The sequence below is a fragment of the Fusarium venenatum genome (genome assembly GCF_020744135.1).
Source record: "Fusarium venenatum strain MPI-CAGE-CH-0201 chromosome Unknown EDB82scaffold_1, whole genome shotgun sequence".
Lineage (NCBI taxonomy): Eukaryota > Fungi > Ascomycota > Sordariomycetes > Hypocreales > Nectriaceae > Fusarium > Fusarium venenatum.
The window spans coordinates 4,186,525-4,208,332 of NW_027072129.1; the positions used below are offsets into that span (position 1 = coordinate 4,186,525).

At 47.1% G+C, this 21,808-nt stretch overlaps 5 protein-coding genes and 1 non-coding gene across 6 annotated transcripts; 3 read left to right on the top strand and 3 right to left on the bottom strand.

Annotated features, from left to right (window-relative positions):
- Window positions 1-1,410: 1,410 nt before the first annotated feature.
- Window positions 1,411-2,209, bottom strand: EDB82DRAFT_486150 (thioredoxin-like protein). Its single transcript, XM_025730934.2, has one exon. The coding sequence runs from the start codon at window positions 1,831-1,833 to the stop codon at window positions 1,468-1,470; it is 366 nt and encodes a 121-aa protein (XP_025590009.1). The 5' UTR covers window positions 1,834-2,209; the 3' UTR covers window positions 1,411-1,467.
- Window positions 2,210-4,304: 2,095 nt separating this feature from the next.
- On the top strand, window positions 4,305-6,015 carry EDB82DRAFT_43002 (uncharacterized protein). The gene is made up of 5 exons (XM_025730933.2): window positions 4,305-4,690; window positions 4,747-4,819; window positions 4,874-5,082; window positions 5,133-5,269; window positions 5,319-6,015. Exons 1-5 carry the CDS (start codon window positions 4,623-4,625, stop codon window positions 5,990-5,992), a joined length of 1,161 nt encoding a protein of 386 aa, XP_025590008.1. The 5' UTR covers window positions 4,305-4,622; the 3' UTR covers window positions 5,993-6,015.
- A 926-nt stretch (window positions 6,016-6,941) lies between these two features.
- On the bottom strand, window positions 6,942-9,556 carry EDB82DRAFT_440652 (copper amine oxidase). The gene is made up of 3 exons (XM_025730930.2): window positions 9,004-9,556; window positions 7,581-8,949; window positions 6,942-7,526 (listed from the first exon to the last, which is right to left on the bottom strand). The coding sequence occupies exons 1-3, from the start codon at window positions 9,298-9,300 to the stop codon at window positions 7,144-7,146; spliced, it is 2,049 nt and encodes a 682-aa protein (XP_025590007.1). The 5' UTR covers window positions 9,301-9,556; the 3' UTR covers window positions 6,942-7,143.
- A 175-nt stretch (window positions 9,557-9,731) lies between these two features.
- Window positions 9,732-11,592, bottom strand: EDB82DRAFT_486154 (uncharacterized protein). The gene is made up of 8 exons (XM_065608260.1): window positions 11,473-11,592; window positions 11,282-11,417; window positions 11,042-11,223; window positions 10,959-10,995; window positions 10,821-10,894; window positions 10,368-10,756; window positions 10,225-10,292; window positions 9,732-10,170 (listed from the first exon to the last, which is right to left on the bottom strand). Exons 1-8 carry the CDS (start codon window positions 11,554-11,556, stop codon window positions 9,899-9,901), a joined length of 1,242 nt encoding a protein of 413 aa, XP_065465524.1. The 5' UTR covers window positions 11,557-11,592; the 3' UTR covers window positions 9,732-9,898.
- Window positions 11,593-13,338: 1,746 nt separating this feature from the next.
- On the top strand, window positions 13,339-13,436 carry EDB82DRAFT_t18. Its single transcript has one exon. It is a non-coding gene; the product is annotated as a tRNA-Lys (tRNA).
- A 3,712-nt stretch (window positions 13,437-17,148) lies between these two features.
- On the top strand, window positions 17,149-21,801 carry EDB82DRAFT_43062 (Ca2+ ATPase). Its single transcript, XM_065607691.1, has 3 exons — window positions 17,149-17,610; window positions 17,717-18,916; window positions 18,969-21,801. Exons 1-3 carry the CDS (start codon window positions 17,529-17,531, stop codon window positions 21,503-21,505), a joined length of 3,819 nt encoding a protein of 1,272 aa, XP_065465525.1. The 5' UTR covers window positions 17,149-17,528; the 3' UTR covers window positions 21,506-21,801.
- Window positions 21,802-21,808: the final 7 nt, after the last annotated feature.

Consider the following 21,808-nt stretch of genomic DNA (forward strand, 5'->3'; position numbering starts at 1 on the left):
TGGTGGAGGCTGTGTAATAAAAGAGTATACATTAGTCTGAATCCTTTGCGCGGGGAAGTAGTTAGTTACTGTGTTCGTGAAAATTGTGACCAACAACTTCTTGGTCATAGATCGAGGTTACATGGAACATCGTCTCATCTCATTTCTTGGAGTCTGAACTATTCTCACCGCCACTTAGTCTTCTGGCTATCTTTGAATACTCAGTTTTATCATCAATTATTTGACCCTAGAGGAAGTTTGGGAGTAATGTCAGCAAGAGGCTTCGTTCAAGACAGTGCACATCTCAACTCTCAGGGTTCGAGATATAGCAAAAGTCCATAACCGTCTATATGGATGATTCGAAGATGCGGCATCCCGCTGAGAACGAGGGGGCAGCGGTCAACTGGCAGATGGAGGTTTCAGATCCATCAATCCGTTTGCGAGTCATTTGGGTCGAGCTGAGCCTGTGTCATTTGCAATACGCGTTAGGTGACTACAGGGACGAAGTTTTTGATTCTTGTAGCTGACAGTAGTCAACAAGTCATAAGACTGGTTAAGAGGTCTAGTCTGAAGATGGATGCCTGGCATGTATTACTGATTCTGCCCTGCTGGCTTTAGCTTTCTTTCTTTCTTTAATAATATTTGATATTCAGGTCTGAAAAAGGCTAACACACATGATGCTCGTGCCAAGAACATTTGACATTCGTTTGCTGCGGTAGTAACAATTGCTAGAATGTTTATATTCTGTGTCGGCCTAGATAATCATTTCTTGCTTCCCTGTCATGTCGATATGTAATCAATCCGTTATACCATGATCATAGTTCATATATCCTCTCAAACAACACAGCCACAACTTGTTATGAGTGATCTTATAGCCCAGTTGATTTCTCAAATCGTTGTTTTGTTTTTCATCTCTGAATCGCGAGTGCAGACAGCAGTTTGTTAAACGTCATTAGGTTGCGGCTTAAATGATAAAAGGTGGGAAGGGAACTGAGAGACATGTACTTGACTCATTGACTGTTTGTATTTAAATCAGCTAGTCTCAGATAGTACGAAACAGGGCGGTCATCAGCAGATTAATCTAGCATCACGTTGAATGAATTTTTCGTAACATACATTCCTTCATAACCCATTGCTAAGCAACAACATACCATGGGACTATAGTTTTCATCGCGATGATGGCAAACTCATTCGGCAGACGTCATACGGGGTATAAATATATCCGCAAACAGTCATGTCTTATATCCTGTAGCTCGTTCTCGATCCAGGCGATCCAAGCCAGTACCGTTGATCCCCCTTTTCCTCCACGTGTGACCCCTCATTCCTGTCGAAAACGCTAACCTTAACTCCCGAATGCAGGTACACAAAAGGTCCTTTAATTTACGTCCCATGACAAATTTCGTCGGAAACCCTGGAGTAAATTCTTCAAACCCTTTTTTTTTCTGTTTTTTCTATTCCCGGCGTTCCTTTTTTAGATGTCGTGTTCCCTTAAGCGCCAGCAACTCGCTTCTGCGCTAGACCTCCCAACTTCTCAGCAGCCGCTCCAAGCGTTCTGGGGTCAGCACCCTTGAGCACGGCCTGCCCATTGACAGCGACCTGCTTTCCTTCCTTGAAGAACATGAAGGTGGGCATGGCAGTGATGCCATACTGGCGTGCGGCGTCCTGGACATGGTCAACGTTGACCTTGGCAAAGGCCAAAACGTCGGGGACACTGTGCTTGGTGGCGAGTTGCTCGTAGACGGGGGCGATGGCCTTGCATGGAGGACACCAGTCTGCGAAGAAGTCAACCGCGACGTATGTTGTTGACGAGAGGAGCTTTTGAAGCTCTTCGTTTGAAGTAATGTGGTGAACCATTTTGAGTGTTGTGCTGGTTGGTATTGATCTGCGAGGGATCGGCAGAGGTTGATTCAATAGTATAGATTCGATCTATCGAGATCTGGTTCAGATGTGGCTTTTCTGACGGTGGAAATGAGATTATGCTTGGCTTTTGGTTGTTTATATGTTTTTCTTTTTCTCCGCATGACGTGGATCTTGACAGAACCTGACAGAGCCGCTTTGAAATGTCGCCTTGTTCACGTGATGTTGCGCAATTGAGGATTTCCAACTCATCGAGGTGAGATTACTAAGCTCAGCCACATTATCTTGTGCCACAATCAGTCAGCCTCACTTTCCAGATCGTGACAAATGTCGTGATGTAAATAGAATCATATGTTTTGTCAAGATGACAAACAACGCAACATCAATTCATAAGCTATAGTTCATCCTATTGCTACGGCATGAACAAAGTCTTGGCTCACCTGACTAGCTGATATACCATTCTCATATATGCCACAATTCTTCCGTTATGTCTCATCGCATTCGCAAGTCTAACCCCAACCCTCAGACTACCCTGTAACCGAGTCGTTTCAATCGCCTGATATACAACGCAGTCCAGACCAATCGACTCCAAGCTCTGGCCATCGTGGAATTAGCACCTCCCTCTTAAGGCTGTGCCTCCCGCGGGTGGAGTGGCCATTAACTAAGGTCAAACCGGAAGCTGCCCCGTGAGCGTTTCTTGTAGTCTTGGCTACAGACGATGCTACAGTACGTAATAATCCACTGAAAAAACACGGCTATACGGGATTAAGATGAGCTTACTGGATAGTATGTATCAGCCCAGACTCTTGGTACGACTCGCTTTCTACCCCAGACGATAAACAAAAGCAATAAAAGTTAATTACTCGAGACGAGACTTCGACTATCTCGGTGGGACAAGTGATAGCTCAGTTCGATTAATGCAAGTGCGTGTGCGTTTGCGGGAAATGGATTCCGCTGTTCATATCTCCAGGGGTCTGAGCTTGGCGGCGTCAAAGAGTAACAACTTTATGTCTCCTGATACTTGACGACACTAAGTTATCTTTAACAAGGTGGACTTAATTCCGCTGTTGAACGAGGCTTGCATTAGAATAAAACCAGAAAACGCTTGGATAATAAAGACGCCAAAGCGATAACAACAGACGAGCGAAGGGATAATCTTCAGCCGTGGAACAAAACCGCTCACTCGGAAGAGGAAAAAAAAAAGTCGAGATTCCTTATTCGGTAAGTGGGGCTAAACGAAACCTCGATGGCGTTCTTTGGTTCTTCCTTTTCTTCACCAAAAAGAGACTGGCACCAGATGAAGCGCTACCCAAACTATTGATCCTTCAAATCACTTGCTTAGATAGGCGTACAATGCTGGTGATAGCTATGATTGCGGCTCGGTCCCCTTCTCACAAAACTGAGACCGAGACAAATATGTCAGACTGTTGACAAGGATCCCCCAAGACGTGTCAATGTCTTAAAGTGGAGTGATCGTCGAGTCAGAGCCCCTGATATCCACGCGATCGTGGCTTGGCTAGACAAACTAGCAAACTCTATTGCAGGACCAAAGCACAGGATTACAGGGGGAGGATCAAGAGCCCAGAGGTCAACCTGCAAGTAATCGTCTACTCTACTCATTGTGGTCAAGAGAATGAGGGCCTCGTAGGTCATAAAACGTTCATTATTCTTGTAACTGGAATGTGCCAACGTTTGTCTGCGATAATCATAAGCGCCACTGTCGCAGTCTAGCTCGCCACCCTTGAGATGAGCGGTTGTGAAAGGCTTGTACAGGTTGCGTTCTTTCAAGGTTCTAGACGTGACGGCCCATGGTGCTGGCCTGACTGGCTCAGCTCTGGCAGGGCCATCCCCTTGTCAGCGGCTGAGGTCGGCCAATTCGGAAGCAGAAGAGCAAGCAGATCGTGCTGGATTCAGGGATGTTGCTTCTTCTAAACGTGGCGACCTGCATGTCCATTCCTTACATCGTGCAGTGTCTCGGTCCCACGAGGTGGATGAAGATTACCGGGGGACCTTGAAGCAAATCAGAAGTGATTCGGGCCAATTCTGAATTGATGATAACCCCTGTACTAACAAAACTAACATAATTGAAACCCCGATTACCTACTCTGTCTGCAGATACATGCACGCATTCCAACTCGGCGGGTGTCATCGGTTATGGCCCCTCATTTATCGCAGCGACAACTGTTGAGTGGCGTCTTAGTACAGAGACCCATATCTTGGGTCGAGTCCTAATATCCGCAACCCTGACGTGCTAACTGTAAGCTAACAAGCCATCCGACTAACCGAGCCTTCCAACTCGACTTTTTCTTTAGCTTCTTTCACAAGCTTAGCTTACTGTACCCGAACCCAGATATTCAAAGACACAATTCGTCTTCCCCGATCGAAGGCCCCTGATTCCAAAACTCCACTCGATTCAAATGCTGTGTGGAGGAAGAAATAAAGTCCTTTCTTCCCCTCCCTTTCCCCCTTAAGCCTTAAGCCTTAAGCCTAGCCCACCCCCGCGTTACCTTGTCTTGTTGGCTTGGTTTCTTAGTCCTGTCTTGGTTCTTCCCTCCCTTATATTTTACCGGGAGCGACACTACCCCAAAAATCCCAAGTCATGCACCGTTGCATCCTCGACACATCGAATTGAAACCAACCCCCGTTCGACGACATTACATACATAATACCACGATCGTTTACCGAGATTAATATCGCTGATCGCACCCAAGACGAGCGTTGACACCTCTTTCATCATCAGCCTTAACACTTCACAACAAAAAAAGAAAAGACAAAACACCGCAACCATGACGATGCTAGAAGCTGAGATATGGACCTGGTATGGTCTATCGTGGGTTATTGTTATCGCCAGAATGTAAGAAAAATTACAGAGTTTACTGGGGGGAATTGGACTGACATCCTGGGTAATAGGATATCAAGAAGGATGTTGCTGGGTTCAATCAAGAAGCTACAAGTCGAGGACTTCTTAATGATAATAGCCATGGTCCGTCAACCTTTTCGTCTAACCATAACCCAATTGGCCTAACACAATGCGCAGTTTACCGATACAATCCTTATGGTGGGAATGTCCATCATTTCGCAAACGAGCAGTAACCTCATCGACCCCAACGAAAATGTCGTCTTGGACGCAGCAGAAATCGCGACAAGAGAATACGGTTCCAAATGGGTTTTGGTGGTTGAGCAGATGCAGATCTTGACAATCTGGCTTATGAAGTATTGTCTGTTGCTCATGTACAACCGTCTCACGTTAGTATCCTGTTGCATTGCATCATGCTTTTGTTCTAACCTAGCTATAGTATGAGCCTGAGCCAGAACTTGGCTGTCAAGTTTGTCGCTGCATATGTCACTGCCGGTTTTGTCGTTATGGAGATTCTATATCTCGGGGTCTGGTGTCGCCCATTCACCCAGTACTGGGCTGTTCCCCCAGAGAACAGTATGTCCACCATCAAAGCCCTGCGTCTTTGCTATGCTAACTTTCCCAGCCCAATGTTCCGCTGCGACAAACCATCTTATCACCAATGCCGTCATCAACATCACCTCCGACGTCATGATCATTCTCATTCCCATGCCAATCTTCCTCAAATCCCAGCTCCCATTGAAGCGCAAGGCTGTCCTCATCGGCGTCTTCGCCCTCGGCGCCTTCACAATCCTCTCCGCCATCCTCAACAAATTCTATTCTTTTAACGAACCATTCGGCTCAAACTGGACATTCTGGTACATCCGCGAATCCTCCACTGCCATCATCACCGCCAACCTTCCTTACATCTGGACTCTCCTTCGCCGCATCTTCAAGCTCGGTTCCTTCAGCGGCTCAACCTACGGAAAGAGCACCAACAACCCTTCAAAAGCGTACCGGTCAAACTTTACCAACCACCGCTCCGGTGTGCGCTCGCAGATCCGCGCCGATCACGCTCTGCATCAAGTGGATAGCGAGGAGGAGATCAACAACAGCTATGCTTTACCGCTAAAGATCTACGCCAAGCGCGAGGTTCAGATTACCAGTGAAGATGCAGGCCCCGAGGATCGAAGAGGTCCAGTGGGCTGTATTCCTGATGAACTGATGAGCCATAGCAAAGACAGCGTGCGGACAGACGACATGGAAACGTCTTCTGAAAGATCCGCAGCTGGTGTTGTCAAGGTATATCACGGAGTATAGAATTTCTTTTTAATGTCTTTTTTTTTTTTTATGATCTTGGGTCATGTCACACCTGGATCAGAATACCCAGAGATGTATATTTTCTTTTTAAAATTATATAGATAGAATATCCGTGCCTACAGCACAAACATAGACAAGGCGAATGCGTCACATTTCAAGAACCTACTTGGCCAATCACTTCCAATGTGAGAAAAGCGCAATAATTACGCGAGACGTCACCGTTGGGTCTAACTCTTACCCATGGCTTTACCTTCGGAACTATTATCTGCATACAGCTAGCGAGTAATCTCCACGAGGGATTAAAAATATCCGAGTCAGCTCCGACCTGAACGTGGCCCTGAACCAACACATGTCAACTAACTCTCAGGGGATAATCATTGGGTAAATGTCTGGTCTAGTCCGAATCCTTCGTCCTCTCCTTTCTCAACTAGCTTCATTCCTTCGGGCTACCACATCTCCGCGACAAACCCGTTCTTTCCCGGTTTTGACGTGCTACCAACTGGCCGGACTCTGGCGCTAGGTCATCTCCGCGAGCACCGGCGTGTTACAATTAGACAGCCGTCTTTCCTTGTGTGGACGTCCTAAGACTTTGGGCTCGATGAGACTAATGTAGCGTCTTGTAGATCCGGTTGAAAGGGGCTCTGATCCGAGTGTTGTCTAACCTGATCCTATCATGAGAATGTTGGTCATCAATAGTGTGTTGTCACTGGAATTAGTCTTATCATCACGGCGTCGCTTCACGACATTACCATATAAGCCATCATCCATCACTGCTGTCTTACTATGTGGGCTCCTCAGCTCGGGCAGTCCTGGTTCTTTGATCCTTCGTAGTCGAAGATCTATATCAAGGTTATCGACACCAGCAGAAAACAGTACTCTTCAGACTGCAACATATAGTTCGAATAAAACCGTTTACGCCGTCAAAATCTGAGACATCTGGAAACGAGATGCATGTCAGCCCAGTTTACTCGACGTAGTTAGTCATTAATCCTACGCTGCTTGGCCGGCAAACTGCTACAAACAGGCGTTTGGACTATTCCGAGTAACATTATGATTTATATGAAGCCAATCAAGCATGTGAATAAACAATTACTAATTCCAAATGGCGCTATGATATATGCAATCTCCTCCCACCCAGCACAAATCTGAATTTACAATCTCGCAGCTGCGTTTCCGCCAGAGCAACAACTCTTACCACCAAACGCCAACTGACTAACCTTGTCATGTTGATCCAAAGCACCCTTCTTCTCTGCCACTTGTGTGGGTGTGATGGAGTAGCTGGGTGGCACATCCATACAAGGGTTGTTGGTAAAGAAGTTTCTTGGGCGAAGCAGCAATGTCATCGGCTCAACGGGCATGATGGGGAAGTCCTCAGGCGCAGGAATGTGTGTGACTCCGAATGTATGCCATAGAACAATGTCTGTGTTTTCAGTGCTGGCTGTTCCCTCGGCGATCCACTCAGGAAGACCCTGAGAGGGCTCACCAGATGTTTGAGGGACGTGGCGACCTGCAGCCCAGAGCTCATCGTCGCGGTCTAAGAGATGTTAGTATCGAAGCCTTTTGATGACAGTTGATAATGTAAACTTACAAGGAGTGACGTGCACAGCATGTCGAGCAAAGCCAGCACGCTTCCAAACAAGCGATCCCTCCTTGGGCAACAGTCCTGGAACCTCTCTGCTGACAAGCTTGTAAGAAGCAGGCTTCTTCGAATAAGGATGCAGCTTGCTCTCGTTGACCATCTCCCATGTTCGACTCGTCGCACCGTTGTAATCCGTCTTTGCCTCACCACTCGTGCGGAGCTTGGTCTTCTTTGCATAGAAGGCGTTACCGTACTTGTTTTGTGGACTTCCAACGGGTGCCTCACTGGCAACAGTGTCAACCATATTAACAGTATTGTTCACGCCGTCGATCATGGGATTCACCCGGAGGCAGAAGAGATGCTGGTGGTTGTGAGCGTTGACTTGGGGATACACCTCTGTTCCCCAAGGGCCAGCCTCTTCACCCTCGTTGAGAGCGTATGTGTTAAGGATACCTGTGAGCTTAATCTCAGGCTGGATTGTACCGTCTTGGTGGAAGACCCATTGGCAGGCATACTCGTAGTTTGCTGCTGTGAAGATCTGCTGCACAATGAGCTTGCGCGCGCGTGTGACGGTCACAGAGTCATCGCGGAAGTCGGTGTGTTTGAAAAGAATTCCGTTATCTTCCTCGTGGATGCAAATTGCGTTCTTGATAGTACGAATGGAACCGTCACGCTGCGCGAAATCGGCGTCGAGATAGTGGATTACACCCTTACAGTCGCAACCTAGGGCGAGCGAGTTGGCCATGTATCCAGCACCGTACTCGCCGAGATCGAAGGCGTGCTTGCGCTGGTGAGGATGCTCTGGTGCGCCGTAAGGAACGACCATCTCGGACAGGGAAAGACGGTAGAAGATGGGTCTCTCGATGCCCTTGTCGGTGAAAGTGATGTGGTTCAACACGATACCCTCCTTGTAGTTGAAACCAATGTGGAACTTGAAGTTCTGCCATGAAAGAACGCGACCGTTCATGGTGAAGGATACACCCTCTGGTTGAGTGATGTTAATAGGCTTGATATCCTTACGGTAACCGCCGTTCTCGTTGATGTACCGGGGGATGTAGTCGATAGGCTTCTGCTTGCTCAACGGGCGACGCACGCTGGGAATGTCGATGTGGATGATGGCCTTCTTGGCGCCATCGTAAATGGGGCAAAAGTCAAGAGGGTACTGGTACTGGAAGCAATCAGGGTCAGGGCGGTAGTACATGAGTGCTTGTTGAAGACGGATGTTGCTTCCAAATCGCTCATCGTAACCAATGGTCCAAGGATCGCAGTAGACTTTGTGCATGTCCTCTTTGGGGATGCCAGAGAGTTCACATTGTTCAATGACCTTGGGATCCTTGCGCATAATATCCTCGACCAGAATGAGTTCTTCAGGTGTGATCTAAGTGTCTCATTAGCGAATTGTCTTGTTTTAGCAAATGCAAAGAGGATTTACAATTGGTTGAAGGCCATCCAGCTTCTCCCACTTCTGCACCTTTCTTGTCTTGAGATCGACAAGTCCATCGTAGACGGCTCCATCGGGAAGAATCACTGTAACATCTGCAATTCTTGCAGGCTTATTTCCTCCAGAGGGGTGCTCAAGCCATTTGAGCATATCGGCCTTGCGTGGCTCAAAGAGGGTAACTGCATTGAAGAGGAGCTGGCCAGATTGATACTTTCGAATGACATCCACCGCCACAGCGATTTCGTCTCCAGTGAGAGGGTCAAAGGGGTGATGTTGTGTGAGGCCCATGATTGCTGTGTATAAAAGTCTTTACTAGAGAGGAAGTACAAGAGCAGAGAAAGAAGGAGGAGAGGTCATGATATATAGTGTTTTCTCAGGTAGCAAAACATGTCTCATCTTGGAAACATTCATTGCCGATACCGACTCTTTTTTCCGTATCGGGTTTGATTTGTGATAGTGTCTATAGATGCGGGGAGATAGCTGTCTACTTTGTCATGTATCGCGGGGTGAAGGGAGCCTCAACGGAAAGATAAACCGGAACGGGAATAGTTACAGGTGATAAAGACGGAGTGGCGGTTCTTCCCCGCTTTCGAGTCTGGATCTCGTGATGGAGAGATCTGAGTGGAGGAAAGAATTTTGACTAAAAGGGTAATTTTAACCTGGATATCAAGATTGAACATGATAAGATAATCATCAGTTATCCGATATCACCTCGATATGACACATTTATAAATCACGACAGATTGATCATACAGTTGACTATTAAATCATGATTGTTTATTCCCTAATTAGGAAAATTGATTCTGTTATGGAACATGCCAGAAGATTACCTCTGAGTACGGTAAGCCCTTACTGAAGCCCTGCTTTCGGTCATGTATCCATAGTATCATGCTGTGTCTCTGATTGTACTACATATTGTTGTGGTAGTTAACCCTCCGTCAGTATGCAATGTCGGTACATCCTCGTCCTTCTCGATTTGTGCAAGAGAGCGGTCAACAAAAACAGGCCTGTTGCTCGCTTGTGACGAAGCTTCGATTGGTTGTCTTATCCGGGGGAGAACGTATTGCACAAGTTGATTTGCAGAGGGCCCGCAAGCTACCATAACGCCGACGTAAAGTTCAACATTGCCCAAAATAACAATGGCATGCGCAAAACCATCTACCGAGAAGTATTAACACATGTTTCGTACTGCGACCGCTGAGATATACATGCCTGATGTGCTCACATTTGGAAGAACCTTTGACTGAATCACAAGTCGGACAAGACTGACTATAGTGAGGCTGGTATCTAGTTAGTCGTTGTTGACTACTTGCAGCGAGTCGCTCAAAATACAATGCAGAACAGGGCAGACTTACAATACACCCATGCCAAACATACTCATCACTTTAATCTTTTGACGTTGTCTGAGTCCGAGGTTATAGAGTTGTGTCATTGGCAAGATGAGCATCCATATATCCAGAGCGAAGCTCACCGCGTTGTTTGCCAAACCGACTTTGAAAACGACATTATATGTCTTTAGACTCGAATTATAATCTGTACCGCCATCCCATATTATTCTTACTGCCTGTCCTAGTGTCAAGTTGAGGACGAGGGTGACTATGATTGAAACGGCATTGAATGCTATAGTCATCCAGACAATAATTCTAAACTTTTCATCGGGGAATATGCGAAGATAGAAGAATAAAATTGAGGTTTTGGCGGCGGCGAGACCCAAAATGGAAAGAATCTGCCATATGAATATATGCTATACGATTGTGAGTGTACGAACTATTTCAAGTTTGATATAATGGTCAATATTAAGCACAAACCTTGAAAAGACGGGTGAGGTTGCTATTTCCATAACGATATATCGATTCAAGCGACCCAAACCCATTTTTGATCACTATTTGAAGTTAGAAGCAAAACATTGGAACGGAATTTCCAATAGCGTATTGGGCAGATCTCACTAAGTAACACGAACGCCGTGGTTGGCACCATGATAATCTATCAGCGTTAGACACAAGACAATGAAGGAAGATGGAATACATACAAAGGCTATTATCGCCCATGTATCATCAGGCCCCCAGGGCGTTTTGACGATCAATTTGGATACTACCCGCAAAACCACAAATGCGAAGGAGAATGTTGCAAAGACTATTATTATATCCCGATACATTCCGCGGTTGTCTGCTGTAGGAACATTGCATATTGACGAGACCGAGTTCTGGAATTCTAAATTGAACTGTGTCAAACATAGTATAGAAAAGAGCCAACTGCCAAAGCAACTTACCAATTCCTTCTCTTAATGTACAGGCTCGACTAACACAATCCGATACACTGTTTTGGATATCTTCATCTTTGCACATGTCTTGCACAGTCTGGTTGGAGCCATTCCCGCTGTTAGGCGCTTCAAGCGCACACGGTATCTTTTTCAACGCGTTAGAGCAAGCCTGAAGAGAAGGGAGACAGCGCGTTACTGACTGCACATTTCGGTATATCAGCTATGGATATAGCGGCAACCAAAGGCGACAGAAATGTCACGTAGAGCAGAGATGGCACTCTCATGGTGGATGCTGAGGTTTTCGCATCAGAAGATTTGGGGGTAGAATAACGCAGGACGATGAATGGTATTAAAACCCCGCAATTGCATGAAGTAAGAATGATTTCACTAGCAATGCTAGGGCCATAAGAGATCTAGACCCAAACTGTGGTGCAGTTTCCAGGAACGGTTGAAGCCTTAACGATCCTAACCGAGGAATGCTTTCTTATGGGTGGCATTCCTCACAGGAAGTGTCGAGGATATAGCTGCGCTTGGACTCGGTGACAACTGGATATAATTCTGGAATGGAGGATCTGAGAGGCTTAAGCCATCGCTTTTTGCAGCGAATCTTGCCGTTAATAAGCCGTAATTAGACTGGGTTCATGTCACCGGATGAAATATGACTGGAAGACCGTTTATCAGGTCTCCCGCTGGTGGAATGCATTGCAATAGGAAATTTCATGAAACACATTAGTGAGGTATCGGGTGAATTGCTCCAGTTACAGATATTTTGAAGCAAAGAGCTATGCAATGACAATATAGAAACATGAGGGAGTATATTTTTAACTGACTTCAAGCCCTGACTGCAAAGCCACAAGGCGTGTTGGACATGTTTTTGGCTCATGTCTCGACAACAAAATAAAGCATGCCCTTGCTGATACTCTCGATTGTTAAGGCCTGTGGCAGGATCCCCAGAAGCTGCTGAGGTCTTGACGTCAATAACTTTGGCCGATATTGGGTAACGACACTCATCCAAGCGTACTTCTATATTCTGCAGCTGAATGTGACGATCTCACTCTGCATACAGTTGGCCTCGGAGATTTGATTCTAGTAAGGTCGATGGTTCGACTCGCGCTGTGGTAGCCTTCTGATAACCTGAAACTAAAGCTTACAAAACGCTTTGAGGGTGGTGGTCGCTTACTGGCCTTGGAAGATGTCACCGTTCAAGGCAGAGACATGAGATTGAAGAGGTTAGACTCATTTTCTAACTCATATTTCACATCCCTAGTGGCAATATGTGTACCTAGGCTCATTTACCAGCACATACATCAATCAACAAGCCCTTGTATCTCGAGCTAATGCCGACGAGCAGACGCCGAGAGATCCAACGGTCAGAGAGAGGAGGAATACGCCAAGAGGATCATTGAAGAACAGAGAACGTTGATATGGATGTGACAAGGGGAAGCTAGTAAAAGCTAAATGGAAGTTGGATGGCCCTCTTGGATAACCACCTATCGATTAAGCTAAATGTTGCGGGCACGGCAGCTCGTTCCAGATCGACCAACACCATACCGAGGTAACTACGAGCAATGAACTCAGAATCAGACTGATGCTGATACGTTCTGGAAAGGGCCGATGGGAGACTAACTTCGGGTAGAGCGACAGCAGGATCGCAGCAGTGAGGAAGCACCACAAGGGCCATGCTGATGTTCTATAAATAACAAAGATTAGTAGAGTTTCCACTCTTTTTGCGTACGAACTCTCATAATCGCAACCTCCGACTGATCATCCAGCGATACCTCTGTTCGTGGTGTGTTCTAGAGGATATCCTGTGTAGAACGACGTTCAAGCTAAACCGCGTTGCTGCAGTCTGCGACAATGGAAGCACACCGTGCTTGGCGACTACCATTTATGATACCTTCGTATGATACGAAAAATAACACCAAAACTGTATGAAGTTATCGGGTTTAATCCAGAGATCTCCGTGTTGCAAACTTAGAGGTAGTAAGTAGACGAATCAGTTATCAAGTCATGCTACAATAGTTATATACATCAATATGTTCAAACCTTTCACCAAACAAGTCCCATCCCGGGTGACGCAATTGGTTAGCGTGTCAGACTTTTACAGCTACACAAGTAGCAAAAGTAAATCTGAAAGTTGCGGGTTCAAGTCCCGCCTCGGGAGATTCGTTCATCTTTTGCAACTAGATCCTCTGGATATACTTTTAATTGAAAGGAATCGATTGCTAAAGTTTTTTTGAGTGGTGTGGGATCTGGAGCATGGGTTGTGGTCGATTGGGGTGCGATGATGTGGCACAAAGTCAACGCCACAATCAGCGACACTCATGTATCAGTGTGATAGAGGTTTATTCGCAATTTAAAAGACGAATTCAGAATTTGGTATATCAATTGGTAGGATATGGTCATCTAGAATGTAATAGGTTTGTCGCGGTTGCAAGCATGTCATGGCTGTGGTAGGCGATACCGTCAAGCGCCTCAGAGTCACGATCAAGTGATTTGTGGCCTTACGGCAATGCATTACATAGGTATATGAAAAGCAAAGAAGTTGTAATTCGGAGTCACGATTGGAATATGGTTTCAAAACAGCTCAAGGTATAAAATAATGACACAAGTATTGTCAGGATATAAAGTACAGTTTCCATAGGAACTGAGGGTCGCAAACAGGACGACAGATGTCTTGGTTGTAGCACTTATAAATTTCTTGCATAGTTTCGACTCGTTTTGGTATCTTTGTCCAAATCTAGGCTCTCGTATCTAGCCATGCGTATGCCAACTTGGTGTATCAGAGTCTGCTAATCCAAAAAGTCCAGGTATCTGCAAAGGTCGAGCGACTTCTCTCGGAACGTTGACTTGGACAACAATGGTATACGTCGCCGCAGGGTATCATACTATCATCTTCACCTTGACGTGGATTTCTTACTCATATGCGTAATCACCTATGTTCAAGCCTCTGTCCCAACTGCTTTTGCATAGCCATGGCCACAGCCTCAAGTTCTAAATCCTGATCAGATGAGTCGTCTCTAGTTCAGACTTGCGCAGAGTCAGACTTGTCATTCGCAGCTTACCAAATTACAACCGAGCTGTAAGGACCTCGGGCCTTGTAGCCATGACACTTGTCATTCGCAGCTTACCAAATTACAACCGAGCTGTAAGGACCTCGGGCCTTGTAGCCATGACACTTGTCCTTCGGAACAAATCCCTCCACATTAGATGTGTTTTATCACAAGACTAGGCTGACTGGCTATACCACCAATGGAGTCTCACAGAGATAGTTTAGTTTATGCTAAGTTCCTCCACTTAGTCGTCGTATGCCCGGCGCAGCAAACGGTAGTCTGACAGTTGTTCGCATTGCCTGGCCGTCAACCACTTGATCAAGAAATGATTGTTTTCTGGCTATTATTCTGCCTAGAGAAGGCAATATCTTACGAATACTCTCCATGAATAAAGCCGAGTCTGGAATGCGAGAGGCCTCGTTGCTGCTATTGCTGCTGCGCCATCTCTCACTAAAATGTGGCGTGTGCTCAGTGTGGCGCATTACGTTGAGGCTATCACGAGTTAAACCGAGGCTTTCAAATTTGACCGTATGAGCGGGTATGACTACGTGGTGAGTGGTTAGTCTTATTCTACAGGCCTTAAACGATACTGTTGAAGCGATACCTCTATAGATTGTTGAGGATGAACTGGAGCGGTGTAAAGCCCGGGATACGGGAGCTGCAGGGTAGTTTTGGGAATTGGCAGCAACGTATACAGTCTTCTGTATTCCTGTGTTCTAAATGTCTTTACATCTGTTCAAATTTAATAGTTGTTTTGTCTGGAAGATAGACACAACCCTTTCAGTATTGGATTTTTTGAAATCCGTGAAAAACCATGTAGACATACTATAAAGTTCTACCATTATTGGCTGGAACCGACTGTACACCACACTCAAATGTGTGATGTTACTATGGGCGGCATGCAATTGGGCATTGTCGCCTGTTGACAACGCGCAATGTCGCCCTCAACAGTTCAATCAACGCCTAGACTTTAATGAAACTCGCAATCTTTGGGCTATGCACATCTCACTTGACTCATATTAGAGTGCCCAATCTTCGTATTCTACCGAGATCATAGTAACACGCCCGTGTCCAATGCTTCTTGTCAAAGAGCGACGCGTCTCTTAGCCCACAAAACGCGTCAAACGAGCCTCGTTCTGCCGTTAGCACCACAGCTTTCCAAAGCCGAAGCTGCCGCCACAAGTCAAATCTCATGAATCATTTACTCGAATGCACAGACGAGCTCCTCAGTGGAAACCAGAAAAGTTGGTCTCTGAGCTGATGGCGCCAAAATAAATCAACCAGCATCTCTGGTCTAGATAGCGTAAACTGACCTACTAGTTTTGTTCCATTGATCCGGGCAGTCAATTTTTCTGATACCCTGATGGCTCCCTCACAAATGCCAACACTACACATTCATCGCCTCGACACTGCCTCAAACTAACTCTCACAAAGCGAAACCCAAATGAATCTCCTTCTCAATAGAGAAAAGTCAAAACATATTGTATCAATACTGACCTCCGATATGCTGTACCGTACGGAACTCTGCTTACCCGCCGGTCAAAAAAGTACTCATTGACGTCATGGATGAAAAAAAAAAAAAAAAAACCGAGTGCGCCAAGCAGGGAAAGGAAGCTCCTAAAGATGGAAGTAATGCAAGCAAAATTAAGCTTATCCATAGGAAACAGGGGTTCACCTACAGCATTGAATTACATTACAGGATCCGACAAATTGTGGTTGCAGGATTGTTTAATTTGAGTTGAGCATGGACCCGTCTCTGGTAGATTGCATGTTTTGCTCGGCTCCTGATTTGTTATTTCGCCATGGACGTGAGACGAGGGAGGTTTAGCTGCAAATTTGCACTGCCTTGCTGCTTGTCTCGATTGTTGGGTTTTTGTCTTGGCATCGGAAAGACATGAGATACCGAGGAACAAAGAAGCAACAAAAGGTATAGCTTGAGAGGGAGAGAAAGACAAGCATTCAAGTTGATCGTTCTGCCGCGATTGCCAAGATCTAACGGGGAAGCGTCCGATGCAACATGGGCTGTAACCATTTCCACCATCTTGTTTTTTGACCTTTTTCGCATCGTGACTTTTCCTTTGTACAGCACATCCTTACAACACAGAGTCGAGTCGAATGGTCATGGTCATGGTCATGGTGGCACAGATCTGGTGATGATGAGCTGGTGATGATGAGCTGGTGATGGTATTTTCCGTCTCTTTCGGTTGTGGACCAATCCTGTTTCTACACCTTTCACGGATAATTCTACTGGTTGAAAAAGGCATCTTGCATAGACATGAAGTGGGGGAGCGGCACCAGTACAGTAATGGATCGACAAAGGGGCTATGCCTGAGAGACTGGGTGAAAAGACGGTAGAAGAGTCTGTCACAAGACGCATCTCACAGGTCGATAGAGACGTCTCTATCAACTTTAAAAAATGGAACCAACATTCTGAATAACTCGATCCTGATCCGTAGGGGATATCGCCTCCCGAGGCAACCCATTGCGCCCCTATAATTCGTGTTGTAGCAAGGACGAGATCTAGCGTGGATGGGTGGTATTAAGCTTAAAAAACGAGGCTTAGACAATGACGGAATGGAGTTGCTTTGTGGAACCTCGGTGGGGTTTCCATGGAGATTGAGATTGGATTGGATGAATCAAGTTGTTTTTGTGATTTGCCAGGTGTGTGACTGGCGGTTAAGTAAAGCCTTGGCAATAAAACAGTTTCTTGACGAGATGGTGGATGGATGGACACTTGAGGTCATTCAGACTTGAGAACAATTCTTGACGCAACACCCCAAAAGATGACTGATTCATGATTATTCTGTTTTGTTCTGTACAGTAAGATAAGTCAGCACTTGGCTTTCCTGTAATCCTCAACCCTGAGTGTGCCCAGAGTGCCCCTGTCCGTGTGCTAACCGCCAAGGTCTAGCTCGTTTGAAGACATCAAGCAATTATTTCTTTTCGCCCCATTCAACGCCAATCAATTTGTCCGCCTATATCTTGGCGGGCCTCGTGGCTGTGGCTGTGTATTACGGGAAGTGTAAATTCTGTCCCCGGTCAAACAAGGTCAATGAGCAAGGGTTTTCCTATTCAGCTCTCCCAGATATCTTGGCTTTTCTCCTTCTCCTCTTCTCTCACAATCAGTCTTGAATTTCATTTCATTGTGAAATATCAAAGTTATTCATCCATGAATTGACTGTCTGAAAATATCATCATCAATCATGGATTCAGACGCCCCGGCCAAACGCCCGAGGGCCCCTACAATTACAGTTGACACAGCTGCTGTAGACACAAACTCACCCGGTAAAGCTCCAGTGCGATCACCCGCCCGCTCTTTCGACCGTTGGGTCTTCATCAATCACAACATCATCGCTCAAACGAATCATCACTAACAACTCCCCAGGAATAGATTCCATCAACGTATCTCCATCTCCTCTTGACGACACAAACACCCTCGCTGTCCCAACATCAAAGTCACGCGCCGAATCATGGGCTTCTTCTTCTCCCACCAAAGTAGGCACCGACCATGAACAACTATCCCGCGACGTCGAAGCCCTACGAAAAGGCGATCAGCAAGAAATCCTCAAAGCTGACCCTGGTGAGGAGGCCCATTTTACCGTCGACAATAACCCATTCGCATTCTCCCCAGGACAGCTCTCCAAGCTCATAAATCCCAAGAATTTGGCCGCCTTTGTCGCCCTTGGTGGATTACCCGGTCTGGAGAAGGGGTTGAGGACAGATTCGAAAGCGGGATTAAGCCCTGACGAGGGGAAGCTACACAATGCTGTTTCTTTTGAAGAAGCGACTGCGACGACAAAGGAGGGATTCAAGGCTTCGCCAACGACAGATGTGCTTCCATCCACAGAAGCCCACGATAGTCACGCAGTAGCCAAAGACGCCTTTCCCGATCGCAAGCGAGTCTACGGTGCCAACCGTCTCCCCGAACCCAAAGCAAAGTCATTCCTCCAACTCGCATGGATTGCTCTCCAGGATCACGTTCTTATCCTTCTGTGTATCGCAGCTGTGGTCTCGCTAGCCCTGGGTCTGTACCAGACCTTTGGCGCAACACACCACGAGGGAGCCAAGGTCGAATGGGTTGAGGGTGTCGCCATTATCGTAGCCATCACTATCGTTGTTGTCGTCGGCGCAGCAAACGATTGGCAGAAGGAGCGCCAGTTCCAGAAGCTCAACCAGAAGAAGGAAGACCGTATTGTCAAGGTGACACGCGCCGGTAAACCCCAGAACCTTTCTATCCATGACGTTCTCGTCGGCGATGTGATGCTTCTGGAACCCGGAGATGTTATTCCTGTCGATGGTGTTTTTATCTCTGGTCACAACCTCAGCTGTGATGAGTCTTCTGCTACAGGAGAGTCTGACCTGATCAAGAAGGTCGGCGCCGACCAGGTCCTTCACGCTCTTCTTAATGAGCCTGCACCGCAACTCAAGAAGCTTGACCCATTTATCATCTCTGGCGCCAAGGTACTTGATGGTGTCGGAACGTTTCTTGTCACTGCTGTTGGTGAACAGTCAAGCTATGGAAAGACAATGATGTCTCTTCGTGATGATCCAGGTCTGACGCCTCTCCAGGCAAAGCTCAACCTCCTTGCCGGTAAGTGCGAACCGCGTCTATTAACCCGACACCAATATACTAACCTCAGTAGGATACATTGCCAAACTCGGTAGCGCCGCTGGTCTTCTTCTCTTCTCCGTTCTCCTCATCATCTTCCTAGCTGGTCTCCCCAACAACTCCGACTCGGGCGAACAAAAGGGTCAAGCCTTTCTACAAATCCTCATTACCTCCATCACCGTCATCGTCGTCGCTGTCCCCGAAGGTCTTCCCCTCGCCGTGACGCTCTCTCTAGCCTTTGCGACTAAGAAGATGACCCGCGAGAACAATCTGGTGCGACACCTTCAATCATGTGAAACTATGGGTAACGCCACTGTTATCTGCTCCGACAAGACTGGTACTTTGACCGAGAACGTCATGACTGTTGTCGCTGGCGCTTTGGGTCTTCGTGGTCGTTTCTCTTTTGGCGACTCCTCTTCGTCGCCAACTACCGAAGGCACCGAGAAGAGCGACACTATCCCTCTCAACCAGTTCTCCGATAAGCTCGACCCCGAATACAAGGATCTCCTCAAGACTGCCGTCACCGTCAACACAACTGCTTTCGAGTCCGATGAAGGCTTCGTTGGTACCAAGACTGAAACCGCTCTTCTCGATTGGGCTCGTCGCTACCTCGGTCTGGGACCTTTGGCTATTGAGCGCTCGAACCACCCCGTCACTCAGATGTTCCCCTTCAACTCTCAGCGCAAGTGTATGGGTGCTGTCGTCCAGATCCCCGGTCCCAACAAGGATAAGCCCAAGTACCGTCTCTTCATCAAGGGCGCTTCTGAGATTGTCCTCGGCGAATGTACCACCATCGGCGATCCCACGCAAGGTCCTTCTACCGAATCTCTGTCTGATAGCCACAAGGACGGTATCAAATCTGTCATCTCTAGCTACGCGACGAACTCTCTACGTACCATCGGTCTTGCATACCGCGACTTCGAATCCTGGCCTCCTGTCCTGACTCTCCGCCCCGAAGACGAAGCCAACACCGACATCGACCTCACTGATCTTGTGCACAATCTCACCTGGATGGGTGTCGTCGGTATCCAAGACCCTGTTCGCAAGGGTGTTCCCGAAGCCGTCATCGATTGCGGTATCGCCTCTGTAAACGTCAAGATGGTTACTGGTGACAACGTTGAAACAGCCCGAGCAATTGCCCTCAACTGCGGTATTCTCACAGAGTCCAACATGTCCGAACCCAACGCTGTCATGCAAGGATCCGACTTCCGCAAGCTTACCGAGACAGAGCGCTCTACCGTCGTCAAGCAGCTTCGTGTTCTTGCCCGTTCAAGTCCTGAGGATAAGCGTATTCTTGTCAAGGCTCTACGCTCTTTAGGCGAGATTGTTGCTGTCACGGGAGATGGTACCAACGATGCTCCTGCTCTCAAGGCTGCCGATGTCGGTTTCTCGATGGGTATCACAGGAACAGAAGTTGCCAAGGAAGCATCTGACATTATCCTTATGGATGATAACTTCTCATCTATTGTTGTTGCGCTTGGCTGGGGACGTGCTATCAATGACTCCGTCAAGAAGTTCCTTCAGTTCCAGCTTACCGTCAACATCACGGCCGTCGGTGTGACATTTGTTTCTGCCGTCTCAGACGACGAGCAAAAGTCCATTCTCAACGCCGTCCAGCTTCTCTGGGTCAACCTCATTATGGATACCTTCGCTGCTCTTGCTCTCGCTACGGATCCTCCCACTGGAAGTCTTCTCCACCGTGAACCCGAGTCACGCACCGCCCCTCTTATTACTACCACTATGTGGAAGATGATCATCGGCCAGTCGATTTACCAGCTAATTGTGTGCTTTGTCCTTTGGTTCGGACGCGATCCTATCCTTGGCTACGATGAGACTGAAGTTCGATCTCTCATCTTCAACATCTTTGTCTTTATGCAGATCTTCAAGCTTGTTAACAGTCGACGTATTGACAACAAGCTCAACATCTTTGAGGGTCTCCACCGCAACCATCTCTTCATGCTCATGATGACGATCATGGCAGCTGGTCAGGTAATCATCATCTTCTTCGGCAGTGACGCCTTTGTTGTGACACGTCTCAACGGCATCCAATGGGGAATCTCTCTCGTCCTGGGTTTCCTGTCCATCCCCATTGGTGTTCTCATCCGTCTGTTCCCTGATGAGTGGTTCGCCGCCATGGTCAACGCGCTCGTCAAGCTCTGGCCCAGCTGGATCCGCTTCTCGCGAAAGAAGGAGGATGCATCTGACGAAGAAGGTCAACTTGCCACCGAGAAGCAGCTCGAAGGTTACGACATGGACACAGCCCTCCTTGGTATTCGCGATGATCTCGAGTTCCTCAAGCGTGTTCGCGGTGGACGCATGACAGCTCTCAGCGACGCCATGGAGCGTTCCCGCGAGAAGATGCGCGAGAAGATGCGTCGCAAGCGTTCCGATTCCCGCCCACGAAGCAAACTCCGAAGCCGTCGCGGTTCATCACGATCGTCCAACAGACCTCCCATCTCACCCATGATGTCTGTCGTGGGAATGCCCGGTATCGTGGCTGCCAGTGTAGCAGGTCTTCAACCAGGACAAATGGGCAACGGCAACGAAAACCCAGATACGCGACAAGCGTAGTGCGTGTTTGTTTACATCATCTTGATTCTTTTATGCTCCATTTTAGAGATTGGACGAGTGTGCTGCATATTTTGAGATTTATAGTGTACGAGTTCGATCAGAGCGATCTTTCCCTGTTTAATTGTCTGTATGCCAAAACAAAGTCATTATAGAGTGTATGTCAGGAGTTGGTGGTGGTTTGAAATGCAATGGAACGGAACGTCATAGTTTGAGCGAAATATTTCTACATATTAATAAGTACAAAAACATGTGTGTATACTCAATTCTATTATCCTCTACAATGACACATGAGCCCCTAGTCTC